Source organism: Equus quagga, chromosome 7, assembly GCF_021613505.1.
Source record: "Equus quagga isolate Etosha38 chromosome 7, UCLA_HA_Equagga_1.0, whole genome shotgun sequence".
In the NCBI taxonomy this organism is placed as follows: Eukaryota; Metazoa; Chordata; class Mammalia; order Perissodactyla; family Equidae; genus Equus; species Equus quagga.
The window spans coordinates 91170430-91190100 of NC_060273.1; the positions used below are offsets into that span (position 1 = coordinate 91170430).

The following is a 19671-nucleotide window of genomic DNA, read 5'->3' on the forward strand; positions in this document are numbered from 1 at the left end:
GCCCTGCCCCACCCTTTGCTTTCCTCATCTCATAGCTATTGTATCCTTGGGGCTTTGGCCCACCACAGTCCTCTCAGCCGTTAGCACCTTGTGACCTTTGGGTTTCTACTCTTGTTATCAACTTTCTCTTCCATATTACTAATTCAGGTTCCCAAAGTAAGTCCCTGTTGGGTTGCCTCTGCTTCAGGTGCCCATCACTGGATCAGTCACATGAGGCCAGGGTTATGATTACTGGTCTAACCACCTAAGACTACCCTCTGAGCAGGGACTGTGGGCAGGACAGGCACTATGAAAGTCACATCCAGGGTCTAGTTTAATGTGAAGGATTAAGAGGCCGACTCTCTAAGTATGAGTAATAGGCAAACTGGAGGTCCCCTTCTGGATTATAAGGTATGCCTGTGTTGGTTCTGTTACAAGTATGCAGACCCTTGAAGTATAGAGTTTGGAGGGAATTCCAGCCAGAACTTGGTTGATTCCATAGCACCAAATGGGCACCTAGTGTATACCCTTATAGTTGCATAATAAATGTTTAATGGGCCTGACCATCTCTCTGAGAACACTTAACTGTTAAGTATTGACCAGAGGAAATAGTAGTTAGAACACTGTGACTATGGAAGCTTTATGAGATCTCAGGGCTCTTTTGGCTTGCATTACAGAATACAGAACACATTCTTAAGTGTTCTGTAGGTAATATGCGTTATGGGGGTGGCAGCTTAGATTCTGTGTCAGTATCTAAGACAAAGCCTTATTAACACAAAGAAGAAAATCCTGTGTGGTGAGCACACTCAAACCATCCATTGCTCTTTCCAGCTGTATTCTTACTTTATTGGTAATAATCTTCAGATGTTTTTCAAATATAACATGTTACCGGGCAAGCATAGCATTTTCAGGAAGACCATGCCCAGTCCGTGGGTGGAAAGGGAGGATAATAAACCTGGTGGGATACTTGAGAATACAAAGATGAAAAGGGCTTGTATGGAGTGTCCCCAGCACCTAGCTCATAGGCTAGACATTTGAAAGAATAAATATGCATTAAAAGAAATATTAAATATCTTTAGAATAAGTGTACATTTATGTCCAATTTGTATAAAATAAGCGAGAACCATAACTATGCCCAGATTTGTAAAATTCAAATTTGTACTTTTAAAGGACTAATTTTCATTTTGCTCATTTACGCCTTTGAAAAGTATAGTCTGCTTTATATGACCCATGGATTACAAAGTGTTCAAGATGTTGAGTCTTCAGCAAAATGATAAACCGTTTACATCGTTTAGAACCAAAACCCCACCCTCATACTTGGCCTCTCACAATAGGATGCTGTCTAAACACAGACTTCCTTACAAAGAAACAATACACTTTGTAGTTTATATGAGAAGCATTCCTTAAGCCTTCATTCCAATATAAAGCAGCAGATTTGGCTGTGTAAACACGTGTGTGTGTGTATTCGCACGTGAGTTCCAGGCAGATATAAATACTCTGTGGCATTGTGAAGCGGCTTGTACATATAAAGAAAAATAGACACAAGCACACGTATTTAATTAGCACTGCTTGATGGACACTGTTCAAAACCTCCCCGGGAGCAGAGCATTTATTTTGAGCATTTTAAATACCAAGGGCTTCTAGAAAAATAGGGCTGACTTATTGAGGCCTTTTGAAGTTGAAAATGGACTTTTCTTTACAGGATTTTATTCCCACCGAGGGCTAATAATAATGATATCACTTAGATAAGAGGTCTGCTTGTGGGACTTCTAGAAATAGTATCAGGCGATGTGAATAGTTTTACAGTGTGGAAATTTCAACTTTGCTTAAGCCCCTGTAACGGCTTCATACGGTAGCCCCACATAACCAATGATGAATTGCTTCTTTGGGGTCCCTTCCTTCTTGCCAGCCCCAGGGTTCCCTTTCGCCTGTTTCGAGGCCACAGATTCGGTTGGAAAGGTTCTGAGCAGGGTGGTGTGCCACGTCGGGCTGCCCGGCGTGGGTCGTGCTGGTAAACCCAGCAGGTCACGCAGACGGCGCCTTTCATTTCATCCCAGGGCCCTGCCCGCGTTGCTTTACGGAGCCGAGCAGCGCAGGCAGCCCTCTGTCGCCGCCAGCACCCCAGCCGGCGTGCACGTCCCCGCCTTCCCGGCCGCCGCCCCCCGGGCCGCAGCCGCTGCCCTCCGCGAAGCCCCTTTATCCCGGGCGGCCGCCCTCGGCCCAGCCAATCAGACGCGAGCGTTCCCAGCAGGCGCTGGCCAATGGGCGGCCAGCCTTTGCTGGAAACGCGAAACCCTTAGGGGAAAAGCAATAACAAAAGCCTTTCACTGCAGACAAATGTTAAGTGTCTGCGCAGACTTTTCCTGTTTTTAATTTTATTACTGCAAGAATGGAAGGTTTGTTGTTTCTTTCATGTTTCCTTTCAAGCAATTTTAATTATACATTTGTGCTACATCAGGGACTCTGGAACGCAATGATTTAGCCTATTGCATCTAAAGCTAAAATTCAGTAACCTTCTGGCAATACAGATATATTCTTGCACTGTAAATATAGCTGACATGCTAAAGAATTTTAAGCAGCTGCAAAGGTCTTTGACACCACACATGGTGCCCCAGAGAGCAGATGATGAGAAAACCAGCTCCGTCTTCCCCTTCGCCTCCTCTCCCACCCCCTCCCTTTTCCTGAAGGGATGTGCTCATAAAGAATCCTTTCCTCCAATTGTTCTGTCTTGTGCAAATTTTGACCAAATGCCTAATTACCATTGATTCTCGTCTCAATATGAAGTTTTATACTCAATGGTTTAAAAAATTTTCCTGAGGGAATGAGAATGGAATCAACCGTGATTTGAGGAAATGCTTGCTTGCTTCATGCTAGCTTCCTCCCCACCCCCGCCCCCCAAGACTGTTGCTACAGTGAGTAAATTCAGCTGTCACCGAAGTAATAGCAACATAGACCATATGGGAACAATTTTTAAATCTCTTTTTAGGACTTTTTGAAAGAAATCCTTCCTCCCCCACTACTTGAGTCCCAACCATTCAGATGTTTTACCTGCTGTTAAAACATTCCCAAGGAAATGAGTCTTACCTTCTGAGGCGTCCCCTACCATGAAGGAGTTCAGTATAGGTTTTCTATAAAATTCAAAATGGCAGTGAACAAACCAGCTAGAAATAGACTTTGAGTAATGTCCCTTGGTGTCTCCAAGAAAGAATGGGGGGTAGGTACAGCAAAGAAAAGAAAGGCTCACTAAAATATTTCCTTTCTTTGCCCTAATATTTTATGTATGTCTCAAAATCTAGATGCTTTTCGTATATTCTTTAAAGGAGTGATTAAAAAAAAATATGGCACTTGTCCTCTAGAGAAATAAAGAGGATGTTATATTTCCTTTCCCTGTGACATTTGGTATACTAAGTGCACTTAAGTTTGGTAATTCACAGATGCAGTGCTAAATTAAATTGTCTGTCTGCAAAGCAGTTGGGAAAAGCAGAGTGGCTTGTAGGAAACAAGTGTGTTGGTTTTGAGATTTTTTTTCCTAATCCTCTGTGGCAAATGCTTACTAAAGTTGATTCTAAAGATAACCCTAAGAGCAAACCTATTGTGCACATTTATTTTCTTAAGAGGGTTATTTTAGGAGTCCTTAATATGAAACAAGACCAGACAGTAAAACAGATACCGTACCGAGCCTGATTCTTGTCTCACAAAGCCAGAGGGGAGGAGTAGGAAAGAGAAATCACAGCTGAATTGTCTGCTATCTGGAATCTAAAGCCCCCACTTTCCCCCCTCTATACCTATTTTTTGTGCACCCGCATAATTTTTTTGAAATAAGAATCCCCATTATTTTATATTGTTGAATTGGAAACAAAACTGATTCTTTCAGCCACCTTTGGGTTTAAGCACTGGTAACTGGCGCTTAGTTTTTGTTGGCTGCTTGCCAAGTGAAAGCAATTATGTGTAATAATAGAAAAATTAAGAGGTGAGTGTTGCTGTTTTACAGCAGGACATGGCAAAAACCATTTCCTTCTGTCAGCAGTATCTTGATTACACTCTCACACAAGCCTTACCCTTTTGTACCACATGCGCATGCGTGCGCGCACACACACACACACACACACACACACACACACACACACACAATTTCCTGTGGGTTTTCACTTGAGGTCACTGAAACCAGAAAGAGGAAGAATGCAAACCACAACTTTTGAAAGCAAATGAGAATAGAACTTTGCTGGTAAAAATAATAGTAATAATAATAAATGAACTGGAAATAGAGTAATTGGTGCTAACCGTGGTCGTCCTTCATTCCCCGCTTTTGCAGGTGTCCTAGTGGTCAATGTCACGTGGAGGAACAAAACTTACGTAGGGACCCTACTGGACTGCACCAAGCACGACTGGGCCCCTCCCAGGTATGCACAGGGCCTTTTATTTCAGCCTGTGTTTTCTCTCCTCGTTCCTCCTCTTCCCCTCTCCTTCCCCCATCCTCTCTTTGCAAGGAAACTATAGAGAGAGATTAATAATACATAAAAGTCTGCCTGTAATTGAAACCAGGCAAAAGAGAAATGAGCAATTCAGGACTAAATCCAGTAAAATGCAGATGCTGGATTTCTTTTTGTTGAGAGATCTGTACTCCCTGCCCCTTCTCTGTCTCCTTTGTTTTCTTCTTTTCCCAAAATGGGCATTTGAACAGGATTTGAAGGTAGCTACCTGAGCTGTTTTTCTTTGGTTTTCCGAGGCAGACTATAAGCCGTTGGTAGCCTGCTCTCTTGCAGGTGTTGAAATTGTCGGTGGGAGAACAGAGTGTCTTTTCCTTACCTGGGCCCAGCCCGCCAGCTGCTGGGGTGTTGACTGCTCTTGCTGCACTGTGTGCCGTGTGATTTTGCCTGACTCTTTTGGGGATGCTCATTTTGACATCTCTTACTTGCTTCCCTAGGTTCTGTGAGTCACCCACGAGCGACCTGGAGATGAGAGGGGGCCGGGGCCGAGGGAAGAGAGCCAGGTCTGCTGCGGCTGCCCCGGGCTCGGAGGCCAGCTTCACAGAGTCCAGAGGGCTGCAGAACAAGAACAGAGGGGGGGCCAATGGGAAAGGGAGGCGGGGCAGCCTCAACGCCAGCGGCAGAAGGACACCCCCAAATTGTGCTGCTGAGGACATCAAAGCTAGCCCCTCCTCCACCAACAAAAGGAAAAACAAGCCTCCAATGGAGCTAGACCTCAACTCCAGCTCCGAGGATAATAAGCCCGGGAAGCGGGTCCGCACAAATTCTAGAAGCACTCCCACTACCCCTCAAGGGAAACCAGAGACTACTTTTTTGGACCAAGGCTGCTCTTCTCCAGTGTTAATCGATTGTCCCCATCCAAACTGCAACAAAAAGTACAAGCACATTAACGGCCTGAGGTACCACCAAGCTCATGCACACTTAGACCCAGAGAACAAGCTGGAGTTCGAACCTGACAGCGAGGACAAGATCTCTGACTGCGAGGAGGCTTTGAGTAATGTGGCCCTCGAATGCAGTGAGCCAAGCACAAGTGTATCAACTTATGACCAGGTGAAGGCGCCCGCATCCCCTGGCTCGGGGAACCCCCCTGGGACCCCCAAGGGAAAGAGAGAGCTGATGAGCAATGGTTCTGTCATCGGATCTAAAGCTGGGAAGAATTCTGGCAAAAAGAAGGGCCTTAACAATGAACTGAACAACCTTCCGGTGATCTCCAACATGACGGCCACATTAGACAGTTGCTCAGCAGCAGATGGCAGTTTGGCTGCAGAAATGCCCAAACTGGAAGCAGAAGGATTAATTGACAAGAAAACTTTGGGAGATAAAGAAAAGGGCAAAAAAGCCAACAATTGCAAAATGGACAAAAACCTCTCTAAACTTAAAACTGCCCGGCCCATTGCTCCTGCCCCCGCCCCCACTCCCCCGCAACTAATTGCTATACCCACTGCAGCCTTTACCAGCACCACCACAGGGACAATACCCGGACTGCCCTCCCTCACAACAACTGTTGTTCAGGCCACACCAAAGAGTCCTCCATTAAAACCCATTCAACCAAAGCCCACAATTATGGGGGAGCCCATCACCGTGAACCCAGCTCTTGTGTCACTCAAAGACAAAAAGAAAAAGGAGAAGCGAAAGCTAAAGGACAAAGAAGGGAAGGAGACGGGAAGCCCGAAAATGGATGCTAAGCTGGGCAAACTAGAGGACGCCAAGGGGGCCGGCAAAGATTTATCTGGGCATTTTTTGAAGGACCATCTCAACAAGAATGAAGGGCTGGCTAATGGACTGTCAGAGTCTCAAGAGAGTCGAATGGCCAGTATCAAAGCGGAAGCTGATAAGGTTTACACTTTCACAGACAACGCTCCCAGCCCTTCCATCGGGAGCGCCTCCAGGATGGAATGTAGCACTTTGGTGAACGGGCAGGCGCCAGTGGCCCCTCTGCATGTGTTGACACAAAATGGGGCAGAGAGTTCTGCAGCCAAGACGAGCAGCCCCGCCTATTCAGACATATCTGATGCTGCCGATGATGGTGGTTCAGATAGCAGGTCGGAGGGCATGAGGTCAAAGGCCAGTTCCCCATCAGATATCATTTCTAGTAAGGATGGTGTTGTAAAAGGGCATTCTTCCACTACAGCACAATCATCTCAGATGAAAGAGTCCCATTCTCCGTATTACCATGGCTACGATCCTTATTATTCTCCAAGTTACATGCACCCTGGGCAGGTCGGCGCCCCTACAGCTGGGAACGCTGGGGGCACGCAGGGAATGAAGATCAAGAAGGAGTCTGAGGAAGATGCAGAAAAGAAAGACAAGGCAGAGCAGCTAGATGCCAAGAAAGTGGACCACAATTCCGCGTCCTTGCAGCCTCAGCACCAGTCGGTGATCACACAGAGACACCCTGCCCTGGCTCAGTCACTTTATTATGGCCAGTATGCCTATGGGCTCTATATGGACCAGAAGTCTCTGATGGCTACCAGCCCTGCCTATAGACAGCAGTACGAGAAGTACTATGAGGACCAGAGGCTGGCAGAGCAGAAAATGGCCCAAACTGGGAGAGGAGACTGTGAAAGGAAAAATGAGCTCCCCTTGAAAGAGCTGGGCAAGGAGGACAGTAAACAGAAAAACATGCCATCAGCCACAATCTCAAAAGCTCCTTCCACTCCGGAGCCTAACAAAAACCATTCTAAACTAGGGCCATCAGTGCCTAATAAAACTGAGGAGACAGGTAAATCGCAGCTTCTCTCCAATCACCAGCAGCAGCTTCAGGCCGACAGCTTCAAAGCTAAGCAGATGGAAAACCACCAGCTTATTAAGGAGGCTGTAGAAATGAAATCTGTCATGGACTCTATGAAGCAGACAGGTGTAGACCCAACCTCGAGATTTAAACAAGTAAGATTGTGGAGCGTGGCCCCCACAGGGAGAGAGCAGTCTGAGACGCGGACATGTCTGGGCTTGATCTGGTTAGATTTCTTCACAGGAAATAAACCAAGGGTTTATTAGGGTTGACTCCTCTTCTCTTGAAAAATATTTTAAAAGATTCTCTCAGGAGTTATTGTATACCTCTAAAATGTACATTACTCACTATTTCCTTGTCATGTTGTGTAGTAGAATTGTGGACATGCGCTTTGCAGACTCGTGTTCCATGTCATTAACTCACTGTGAATCTGACGAGGTTCCTTAATTTCTTACTGAGTCCAAAGTGAGGGAATTCTCACTCAGTGAGGCCACTGAGTGCCCTTCTAACTCTGAGATTCTGAGTCTCATCTCTGAAATATTTGTTCTTTTACGTTTCCAAATTTCTGTTGGCATCTTCTAGGAATTTTAACACTGAGTCTTTAAATTCCCATTTTTCTCTCGTCTTTTTAATAAAATTTGGGGCCCAGCTGTCTTTCTCATGGTGCCTGAGATGCCTAGATTTCTGTTTTACACTCTATGATAAGTGCCCCAAATGGAGCTCAGTGCTGATCACTTGTGAGGAGAGTGAGAAGGTCTGAGCGAATGGGCCTCGAGCCCTGTGGTCCAGCCAGACCTGAGCTTACGTGTGCAAACATCTGAAAATCGGTCCCGGTGAAACCACACATGTGCTGGCACTTTCTGTCATGGTTCAGACATTCCTGACTCACTGCTGTCCCATGATTATCAATTCTGGTATTTCCCAGCACCCCCAGCCCCCACTCCACTCCGATGCTTAGACGGCCCTGGTGAATCGGAGCAGCAGAATCCTTTCTTCATGCTCATTTCTGCCCAACTTTGAATGTTCTCGCAGGACCTAAATACGCAGTGGGTTTATATCGTGAATGGGATGGGGGTCACAGGCCATTTAGGATCCTCGGTCCCCCCACTTCTGGAGGCCTGAATCAGGCTGTGGCCTCCCAGGGCTGCATTAGAATTCTACAATTTGGGGGGTTTATAGATGCCTTTGTTTTCTAATAGGAAAGCCATAATGTGTGCTATTAATTTAAAATTTTGTTTCGATTAGGATGTTAGCACATAATGAGACGTGAGCCAATATATTAAGCTTCAGCTGCAGTAGATAAAGAAAATGTATTAGGAAACCCAAGAATTTTTTTCCCTCTAAATGATGTTAATTGATAATAATAATTACTTAAATTTGCTATTATTAGCTTGAATTAGAGTTTTTAAAATTCTTCTTACCTATGTGAGATATTAAAAGGAAAATGAAGGTTAGATTAACTATGTCTGAGGATGTTATTTAATGTTGAGAAATGACACGAAGGGCCCACCTTTGAATTCTGGCAGACTAAGTTTGAAGCCCAGCTCCACCGTGGGCAGCAGTGGGACCCTGATGTTGCTTGAGCTTTAAAAGCTTTGGTTTTATCTTCTGTAAAAGAGATTAATAATAATCCCTACCTGAGACGTTATTACTTTGCAAGAGAAGGCGGTACAGCTCTTTGCGCGGTGCGCGCATATAAAGAAACGCTCACTTCGTATTAGAAGTAATAGTGGTAGTGCTGTCATGAGGATTAATGGGTTTTTCTTAAAAATTGATGTTTTAAAAATCTTTTCTTAAAAATCAGGATCCGGATTCGAGGACATGGCATCATTATGTATACCAGCCCAAATACCTGGATCAGCAAAAGTCAGAAGAACTTGATAGAGAAAAGAAATTAAAAGAGGATAGTCCCAGGAAAACTCCCAATAAAGAGAGCGGGGTGCCCAATCTTCCTGTCTCGTTAACGAGCATTAAAGAGGAGCCCAAAGAGGCCAAGCGTCCTGATTCTCAATCCATGGAGGAGAACAAGCTGAAAAGTGATGATCGAAAGACTCCTGTGAACTGGAAGGACTCTCGGGGAACAAGAGTGGCTGTCTCCTCGCCCATGAGTCAGCATCAATCCTACATCCAGTACTTGCATGCGTATCCTTACCCACAGATGTATGACCCAAGCCACCCTGCATACCGGGCTGTTTCTCCCGTCCTAATGCACAGCTATCCTGGTACGTGTTGGGGGTTGTGGCTATATTGGAGGGAAAAGGCTGTGTTCAAATATTAGCTATTTAAAAACTCAGGATAAATTAGACACTTCAGGAGTGACATTTGTTTTGCTTCTTTTTATGCCGCTTAAAGTCCCAAAGATGAAACTGATTTAATATAAGGTTTTTGTTTTAGACGAAATGCCAAGAGTCCTCAGCTATAGTTTCCGTAGTCTCTGATGGTCGGCTATAGCTGTTAGACTGACAGATACTTTATTGCCTATGAAAATATTCTAAGCACTTACTGTCATAATCATTATAGTCACTATTCCTTTCACTTAAGTGGACACATAAATGTATGAAATGGCTGTGAGCTCAATTCTGTTTATAACCTCCGTTCATCAGGATGAATTAACTGGGAGAAGAAAATCAGAGAACTCAGATACAGTTTAACGATGATGTAGCCCATTCTTAATGTAATCCCCTATTTTAAGATCTCCGACTCTCATCCCAAATTCATGTAATCCAAATGATTTTTTTTTTTAAGATGTAGCCCATAACTTCATGCGGCATTTGTTGTTTATCTGCAGGAGCCTATCTCTCTCCAGGATTTCATTATCCTGTTTATGGGAAGATGTCAGGGAGAGAAGAGGCAGAGAAAGTCAATACCAGCCCTAGCATCAACACGAAAACAACCACTGAATCTAAAGCACTGGATTTGCTCCAGCAGCATGCCAACCAATACCGCAGCAAGTCTCCTGCTGTAAGCCTCCTTTTGTTATTTAAAAGGACTACTTTTTGGGGGAGGAGAGAGGGACAAGCTAGAGAACAGTCTTGAAATATAAATGGTTTTGGAACCCAGCTGTGATTTCAGGATGCCGTTTTCTCCTAATCCATAAGGAATGGAATGTTCAAAAGTAAGATGCTTTCACACATGAAAAAAACAATTATTAAAGCATGTATGGTGGTGGCAAGCTTCTCTGTTGCAAAATCCACTATACCTTACCTACCCAGGAGGAAGCTTGTTAGGTGAATGTTTGAATTCATAGGAACCAACTTTTGGTGTGAAATATTTTTGCTGAAATGTTTTGCTGCACTCGTGTACCTGGGTGAGCCACTTGGCTAAGGAGTGGTGGCTGCATCTGCTCTTTTTTGGCTTTGACTCTATTCTGCTGAAGTAGTGCAAACGTGTGTCTTTGTGAAAGGTTACCCCCACTCCCAAAAGGGCAACTGCTAGTCCTAGCCACTGTTGTGAAGAGAGACAGAAGAAAGGATGTGGTAGTTCTTGGCTAGAAAAGAGAAATTTGGAATAAATTAAAATATAGGATCTGTGATGTGTATGAGTCTGCCAGAGACTATTACAAAACTGGAAAAGATGATTTCTGAATCTTTTTCTGTGAGTACACCTTCTAGTGCAAAGAATTGTTTCAAGTGAGAAAGAGAACTTTAGCAAGAGATTGGTTAAGTTCTAGTGGGTAGAAATATATAGGAAATACACAATCTTTAACCAAATGACGATTTGGGAGAAGTGGAGCTTCTCTGAGAGTGTTCAGAAATTGAGAGATTCTGGAATGCTTCCAGGGGCACAGGGCAATGATTTCCTGTACATGTTATTGGTATATAATATTGAGATGTGTATTTTCAGGGAACTAAAACAGATACAGTTATATTTAAAATTATGAGAGAGATTCTGCTCACAAAATGTAAATAACATAAAAGGGTAATTAGAGAACTCGACTTTAAAGAAAATCTCCTTTTTTCTTGATCTGTATCTAAAAGTTGTTTCTGGGAAGAAATTGGGTAGATTCTAAACCCGCGGTTGTGATTGAGTATGGAGAGAAGTCCTCTTACTTCAGTCATTTGAGGAAAACCTTGATGGCTCTTGGTTTACTTTTGGGTGTGCAGTTCTTGAGTATTGGCTTAATTCGAACTGAAACTAATGCATGCCTTTGACATTATCTTCAATTAATAAAGAATTTTAGCTATCTATGTATCTACTTTTTCGTCGATCACACACATTACCGAAAGGACAGGTAGGGTAGTGCTCGTGGCAGTTGTTTTTCAGAGGTTTAAGGGGGGGTCTCTCTTTTCTGTTGCAGCCCGTGGAGAAGGCCGCAGCTGAGCGGGAACGGGAAGCCGAAAGGGAACGAGATCGCCACTCCCCCTTCGGCCAGCGGCACCTGCATACACATCACCACACCCACGTTGGCATGGGGTACCCACTAATCCCTGGTCAATATGACCCTTTTCAAGGTCAGCAGCTCCGTCGTTATTGTGCCTGTGTTCATTCTACTTTGGAAAACGGTAGCCAAAACTGCCTTTCGTGTCTTAAAGTAAAAATATTGAGCTTTGAGTTAACATTAACTCTGGAGAGTGTTTTTAATACTTACTTCCTAGAATTTCCTAGTAACACAACTAAGGCTGTTCCCACATCTTTGTTTTCTATTGAGACATGAAATGGCTGCCACTTAATAATTGTCACTGGTTGATGTTATCAGCAGCTTACTGTTATCTCACAGACCAAGGGTGGCAGCCGGTGTCTGGGGCACAGAATATAACAATCAGAAGATTAGATAGCTACTTCAGGGACATTGTAGAAAAAAGGGAGGGGAGGGATGGTGGAAGGCTTCGGTGAAGTTGTGATTTCTGCAGGCCTTTCAAGTTGCTCTTTTCCCTTGGAAGTAATGGGAGTAACGTGATCAGATTTAACACTTTTTACAGCCTCATTTAGGGGCTCTTCACAGCCCTTCACTGCTGTGACTCTTTCACTCAAGATAGAGAAACATTTTGAAAAAGCCGCAGAATCGACATGATTGAGCCTTCATTTCATGGTGTTTTAGCTGAGCATGTGCCATTTGTGCCAGCTCCGTCACCTCACAGGGGTTGGGTGGTGGCACCATCTTCACCAACAGATCCGCTGGCTAGGATCTTGCTGTCTTGGCTCAAGCTGCCGTATCAAAATACCACACACTACTTGGCTTCAAACAACAGAAATTTATTTTCTCATGGTTCTGGAGGCTGGGAGTCTGAGATCAAGGTGCCAGCACGGTCGGTTTCTGGTGAGAGCTTCTTCTTGGCTTATAGGTGGGCACCATCTTGCTGTGTGCTCATATGACCTCTTTTCTATGTGCATGGGGAGGGAAGAAGGGAGAGAGAGAGAGAGAAGGGAGCTACCCCCTTATGTCTCTTCTTATCAGGACACTAATCCGGTTGGATCAGGGCCCCACCCTTATGACTTCATTTAACTTTAATTACTTCCTTATAGGTCCTGTCTCCAAATACAGTCACACTGGGAGTTAGGACTTCCACATAGAAACTTTGGAGGGACACAATTCAGTCCATAGTACTTGCCAAGTTGCCTCTTACTCTGCTGTGTGAATACAAGATAATATGTTTGAAGATACTTCCAGAAATGGAAAGTGCTATACACATGTGAAGGGTCCTTTTTATTTATTCAACTCACGTTACTTGATGTCAACTAGTGGTGTTAAAAGAGAATATAAAGGACGTAGAAGGAGAGAGTAATCTTCCCTAGGTTTGCATTTGTTTCCTCTCTTTTCTCCAGGATTGTTTTCCATAGAATTAAAATAACTTCCTATTACGCAACTTTGTGCCATTTGGAGCTCTTTATTCTCTGACTGCTTCCTTTCCTTTGCAGGATAAAAGTTAAGACTATTTCTAAGTTCGATCCACTGATTCCATGTATCTTACGGGATGCATTGTGTTCAGTCACCAGGGAAAATGTTAAAGTGATAAAAGTTATTATGAAAGTATTGTATTCTAAGCAAATAGCATGTCACTTCTATAATTCACTGTGACTTTTGATTCCTGTTGTTACCTGGTATCTATTATTTCTCATGAGCTTCCTATTCAGGAATGCATGCAAACCATTTAGTACCATGCAGAGCCGGAGAGATGGAATGTCATATTCTCTTTGAACAGCTATTAAGAAAACCACAGAGTATTCGATAAAGGCATAGATACTAGTTAGACCGAGCAGTTTGTACTCTGTCCTGCTGCATGAGACATTTTGTATGTGTGTTTAGGAAAGGACAAATTGCTGCTATTGAGTCTGCAACTCTTCACCACTGGGCCTGTATCTACTCTTATCTTTCTGCATGTCACAGAAACCTGCATTTTTTCCCCATTAGGCTTGACCTCTGCTGCCCTCGTTGCCTCTCAGCAGGTGGCTGCCCAGGCATCTGCATCAGGAATGTTTCCTGCACAAAGAAGGTAAAAATGCCCTCCACATTTTGAATCAGTTTTCTAGATGGAGACATCTTAATGGGTGGGAGGAGGCAAGTATAGGCTTTTAAGACCAAAAACTTAGCTACTTAGGGTTTTACATTATTGTAATGAATGTGCTTTTATGCCGCTACACTTCACATGTAATTTATATTCTGTGCGCTTCATTTCTATAGCTGTAAGTAGATTAGTAATTAACTGATTTTTTAAACAGTTGAAAGTTTCTTAGGTTATCCTCACAGCTTTATTAAAATAATTCACCATGACTCCCTTTTTAAAATTATGTTTAAAAATAATGTTGCAAATGGAGAAATTTATTTTCATAATGCTAAAGGTAATGTTTGTTCTTTGATATTCTTAATTATCCCTCAAATTGTTTTAAAAGGAAAAATAATTTATTTTTCACCATGTATGTCATTACCCTTGTGTTCATTCACTTTCTTTGGAGTTGAATTCCATAAAATAAGTTTATCTATCAATCTTATGGTTTTCGTATTTTTAGCATCAAATGTGGGTAGAACCGTATGCTAAGGTTTTCTTTTCTTTTGCAGAGAATAACAAGATTGGAAATGTACGTTGTCATGTGACTGGATCACATGGGGAAGCGCTTTATACAGACATCAGTTCCATGGTGTTAATTTGAAATGCCTTAATGGCAGGCAAAAACCAGTCATTTCATTTTTGTAAATTACAGATTTTATCACAGAGTAACAAATGTTGCTGTAATTAAACTTCTGTTTTATATATATATACGTATACATATATGTATATATACATATATATATATATATATTCTTTACTTTTTGTATCAGTAACCAGGCTCGCACACACAGGGTCTGCTGCCAAGTCGCAAACCACTCAGTAAAGGAAATAAAAAAATGTATCTGTCATGTTGAAAAGTGTTAGCCACAAAAGGCTGCTTACTTTCTTTTCCTTTTCCTTTTAAATTGTAAATAAATAATGTTATGTATCAGTGTGCCTGAACCTTGCATATCCTTCATATATTTCCCATAAGCCCCTCAGAAAGGCTAACTGTGATGATGACACTTGGTACAATTTAGATGTCTATTTGGTGGCTCCTGTTAACGACGCATCAGTGTAAAATGTTCCTGTAGTCACTGTTTGTACTTGTGTATTGTGGAAGAAATACTTTTGGAAGGCATGGGGTTGCCAGTACCACAAAAACTGTGTTGTATATAATGTAAAGATTAAAATGGGGAAATAATGAGCATCTGTGAATAATGAGGTGTCATTTTTTGATAATCTTGAATGGCAAATAACCCAATAGCCTGCATACCAGAGACATCTGTGATTGTTCTATTACTTGAATAGTCCTGCAGTCCTTTTTTTTTTTTTTAATGTTTACAATTACTCAGTTTTAGAAGAGAGAGAATTTAACGCCATTGCCTGGTTACTTGTTTTATGCTGTAATCTAGTTTATTTTATGTAAAATGTATATTGAATGCTTTCCTTTTTTATACCTGCCTTAAATAATTTGGCAATCAGAATTAAAAAGGTTTTTTTTTATAATGGCTTCTTGTCTGTCTCATGTTATTTCCAGCTGGCTGATAGTGATTCTAATTTTCAAAGAAAGGTTTCTTAATATTATGAATAGCCAATGCAAAAGACACAGTACACACATACTAACTTTTCTTATGTGATACATAGGTATGACAACCAAATAATGTGTTTAATTCGGTGGTTATATGCATATTTACCAAGTACTTACTCCAGACACGGAGCATGAAATCACCATAGATTGGTAGATACAGCTTCTGTGGTATGGAATGATATTCCAAAGATGTCAGTCTTGCGACATGTGGACAGTAGATAAAATATGTAAAAAGTCAATCAGCTAGCCATTTATTTGACTTGTCTTTAAGTTGCTTTACTAGTATATTTTATGCCAAATGTCCAGAATTAACTTCTTCCCCACTTACTTTCTCCTTCCTTGTTTCCCTCCCTGTCTCCCTGTCTCCCTCCTGCCCTCTCTCCCATCAGACAAGTACTTACTGAGCACCTACTCTCCCAGGGACTGTATGGGAGTGAGCTATAGCCGTGAGCAAAGCAGACAGAAATCTCTGTCCTCATAGAGTTTGCATTTTCACGTAGGTGGGGTAAACATAATAAAATGTCTAAGTAATGTGCAGACTATGTTAGATGGTTGATAAATGCTATGGAGAAAAATAAAGCATGGGAGTTTGTGACTGTAAATGTATTGGTAGGGAGGGCCTTGCTAAAGGAGATGAAGGAGCGATCCACGCACATATCTGGGGGAAAGCATTGCAGCAAGGTGGAGAAGCAAGTGCACAGGCCCTGAGGTGGGACTCTGCTTCGTCTGTTTGGTTGATCTCAGTGCTTCCTTCCTGCTGTGAGTTTTGATGATTTTACTACAATTGCTAATGGTAGTTCTACCACTTGGTTTTCTAAAAAGTTCTTTAAGTTGACAGAGTTTGTCTTGGTATAATTTGGTTAGTTCTCCTACTTAGAGGCCTTTGCTTCACAAGTGAATAGATTTTTGCCATCAAAAAGAAATGTTTCCTCTGCTTTTGGAAAACCACCGTAAAGTGTCCCCTTTGCTGTGTGCCTTACAGGTCTAGTCCATGTTCTTAAGAGATTTAAGTAGGAGGATATTTTTCTCCTAATTTTCAGTTGGTTTTTCTTTTGAATTTCATCCATGTTATCATTTATAAAAACATTGTTTATGGTGTTTATTCCTATACATAAGAGTATTTCACATATTTTTCCTTTTTTAAGTTATCAATTTTTTTCAGTTCTTAGACCACGAATTTTTTAAAACTTATTTTATTGAGGTCATATTGGCTTATAACATCGTGTAAATTTCAGGTGTACATTATTCTATTTCTGTTTCCGTGTATACTGTATCATGTTCACCACCAATAGTCTAGTTTCTATCTGTCACGATACACATGTGCCTCTTTACCCCTTTTGCCTTCCTCCGACCCCCTTCCCCTTTAGTAACCACCAGTCTCTTCTCCTTATCTATGGATTTGTTTATATTCCACATATGAGTGAAATCATGTTGTATTTGTCTTTCTGTGTTTGACTTATTTCGCTTAACATAATACCCTCAAAGTCCATCCATGTCGTTGCCAATGGCACGATTTTATCTTTTTTATGGCTGTATAGTATTCTGTTGTATATATATACACTACATCTTCTTTATCCATTCATCCATTGATGGGCACTTGGGTTGCTTCCATGTCTTGGCTATTGTGAATAATGTTGCAATGAACAGAGGGGTGCATGTATCTTTTTGAATTATTGATTTCATGTTCTTTGGATAAATACCCAGTAGTGGAATAGCTGGATCATATGGTATTTCTATTTTTCACTTTTTGAGAAATCTCCATAGTGTTTTCCATAGTGGCTGCACCAGTTTGCATTCCCACCAGTAGTGTATGAGGGTTCTCTTTTTCTCCACATCCTCTTCAACACTTGCTATTTCTTATCTTGTTAATTATAGCCATCCTTATGGGTATGAGGTGATATCTCATAGTTTTGATTTGAATTTCTCTAATAATTAGTGATGTTTAACATCTTTTCATGTGCCTTTTGGCCTTAGACCACATCTTGATATATCCTTGAGGACTTGATGTAACTTGCCTTAAACCAGTTAAATACGTACATTTCCTCTGTTCATAATATGGATGAAAGTATGTCTGTTGGTTGCCTACATGTTATTCCAGTTCTGGAACTAACCGAACAGTTCAGTTATCAAAACACAGGAGCAGAACTAAAATCAACTTACATCTTCACCAGTTGAATTATCATGGCTAGGTGATACCATGGATTCCTGAAGATTTTCCTGCTTTTGGTAATAAATATTTTTTTAAATCATATGAAAGTCAATCTTACCTTTTGGCTGCAAAGTGACTGGATGTATGCTTATTACATACCAGGCTTTTAATCACTTTTAGTTAGGTACCTAAATAGATAGGGACATCAGACCATGCTTAACTCTGCTACTGTAATAGACAAGAGTGCTGATAAATACCGAGAGATATAGGACCAAAAGCACAATGCTATTTGAATAGTCTCTCCCCTTAGGCTTTTACTGGAACATTATTCATGACTGGTTTACATTAATCACTAAATGAAGTTTTGTTTCTTCCCCCTAACTGTTGGCAGTATTGTCTCTACTGATGACAACATGAATTGCCAAAGGCCAGAGCTTGTTTATATTGTGTGTGCCATTTCTCTAGTTGAGTACATAGTCAGTACTGAATGGTAAATTAAAGATTCCCCAAAGACAAGCATCCTTGGCTCCATTATATTACTATGATGAATCTGCCATTAATACGGTTCTAATTGTTTTACTTTTATAGACATAAAATCAGTCCCCTTAGTGACTAATAATAGGGTTTATTGATTTTACTAAACATTATTCATTCCAGGCCTGCTCATATCAGCTTGTCCTGAACATATGCAAAAAGCCTGCAGTGCTGACACAGTGCAAATTAACTTCATGGAGAAATGAGAATGAAGAGTTGTTTACAGCTGTGGTCCCATCGAATGCAGAATATTAAAAACAAGGTAATAGGCTCCATATAGAACCATTTGTTCCTAGATTAGGATGTCAGATGGCTTTTTCATGGAAACTTGCCATTGATGTTCAGCCCAGGTCATTAACACTTAGAGGACTAAAAAGGCTGGCCTTATATATTCACACTGGCTGCGACCCTGATTTAGTGTGGTTTCAGCCCAAGGGTCTGAGAGTAACCAGAATGAATAGCTCTGATTGATACAGGATAAAACAGCAGTTTAAGTGATAATTACTGGTCATTTCATTCCCTCCCTGACTCTGAAAAAGAGACAAGACAGGCAAAGCCATTTATTATTGTTTTTGTCACTAACCACAGTCATCCATTCCCTGCTTCCTGCAGAAGCCTGAGTCATAAACGTTGTTTACTTTCAGTTGACTTTAGGAGAGAAAACAAAGTAAAGCCTGCTCTTAGCAGTGCTTCTGTTGTGGATTCTTTTTGATTTTTCTTAACAAAATCACTCTGTGAAAGCAGGGGTTCACAGCCTGTCGACATTTTGGACTGGAAAGGTCTTTCTTGTGGGGGGCTGTCCACTGCACTGTAAGTTGTTCAGCTGGCCTCTAACCACCAGATGCCCACAGCAACTTCTAACCATACCCCCCTCCCCCCAAGTTGTGACGACTAACTGGTTACAGGAACTTCAGATCTCCTGCCTAGCCCCTGTCCCACAGACAGACTGCTGAGCTCTCTTGTTCCTTGTGTCTTTAGAAGCTATGAAAGCCATCAGTGGCTCCTGGTAACACCGTGAAAATATAATGGGGATGCTCATTTGACCAATATGGATGATGGACCAGATCTTCTAGTGTTTTAAAGAGAATTGGATGATCCAGATTTTAAGATAATAGTAGTTTTTATAGATTGAAAATAAATTCAATCTAAAAGCCTGTATTCTGAGGGCTGAATTCAACTCACAGCACATCAATTAACATGGGCTTTATATATGTTGTTAAAAATCCTCACACCAGCTCTCTAGAATACATCTTATTTTCCCCTAGAATGAAGACTTTCAAGTTGGAAAAACGAATAATTGAGTCAGTCAGAGTTGAACTCAAATTTCCTTCCCATGGGGGTGCCATTTGATTCACGTATAAGAATAAACTTTGGGAGCTTCTCAGATGCACTATACATTGCAGTGAAAAGAAAATTTATTTTCACTTAGACATTTGAAAATAAAGTGAAAGGATACATGACAAACTTGGAGACTCAGGAAAAAAAAGATCTCCAGGGCCATCATCAACACAAGACACTCACAATGCCCGTGAGCCTGTGCAGGCTCAGAGTCCAGGTTTGTGGTCTGATCAGACTGCGGCCGGGCCCTGACCTGCCTGTTGTCATCCTGCTCTACATGGAACAGCAAGTGGGTGCAGGTGGCATAGAGTTCCTCCCCTGAGTCCATAATGGAAACGGCTAATCATCGCAGCTCTCTCCAGCTAAGTGTGGGTGAGACGTCACAAACTCCTTGGCCC

The 19671-nt window shown here is 41.9% G+C and overlaps 1 protein-coding gene across 4 annotated transcripts in view; it reads left to right on the forward strand.

Annotated features, from left to right (window-relative positions):
- Positions 1-15172, forward strand: part of ZNF608 (zinc finger protein 608) — a 100647-nt gene extending 85475 nt beyond the window's left edge. For 3 of the 4 annotated variants that reach the window (XM_046667841.1, XM_046667839.1, XM_046667838.1), the window contains 7 exons: positions 4292-4379; positions 4904-7352; positions 9002-9419; positions 9986-10158; positions 11495-11648; positions 13547-13628; positions 14192-15172. In XM_046667841.1, the coding sequence (XP_046523797.1) occupies positions 4292-4379; positions 4904-7352; positions 9002-9419; positions 9986-10158; positions 11495-11648; positions 13547-13628; positions 14192-14198 (3371 nt within the window). In that variant the 3' untranslated portion in view covers positions 14199-15172. Of the gene's footprint in view, positions 1-4291; positions 4380-4903; positions 7353-9001; positions 9420-9985; positions 10159-11494; positions 11649-13546; positions 13633-14191 lie in introns of those variants that run through there. The other variant, XM_046667840.1, reaches the window with a different exon arrangement.
- The last annotated feature ends 4499 nt before the right edge of the window (positions 15173-19671 follow it).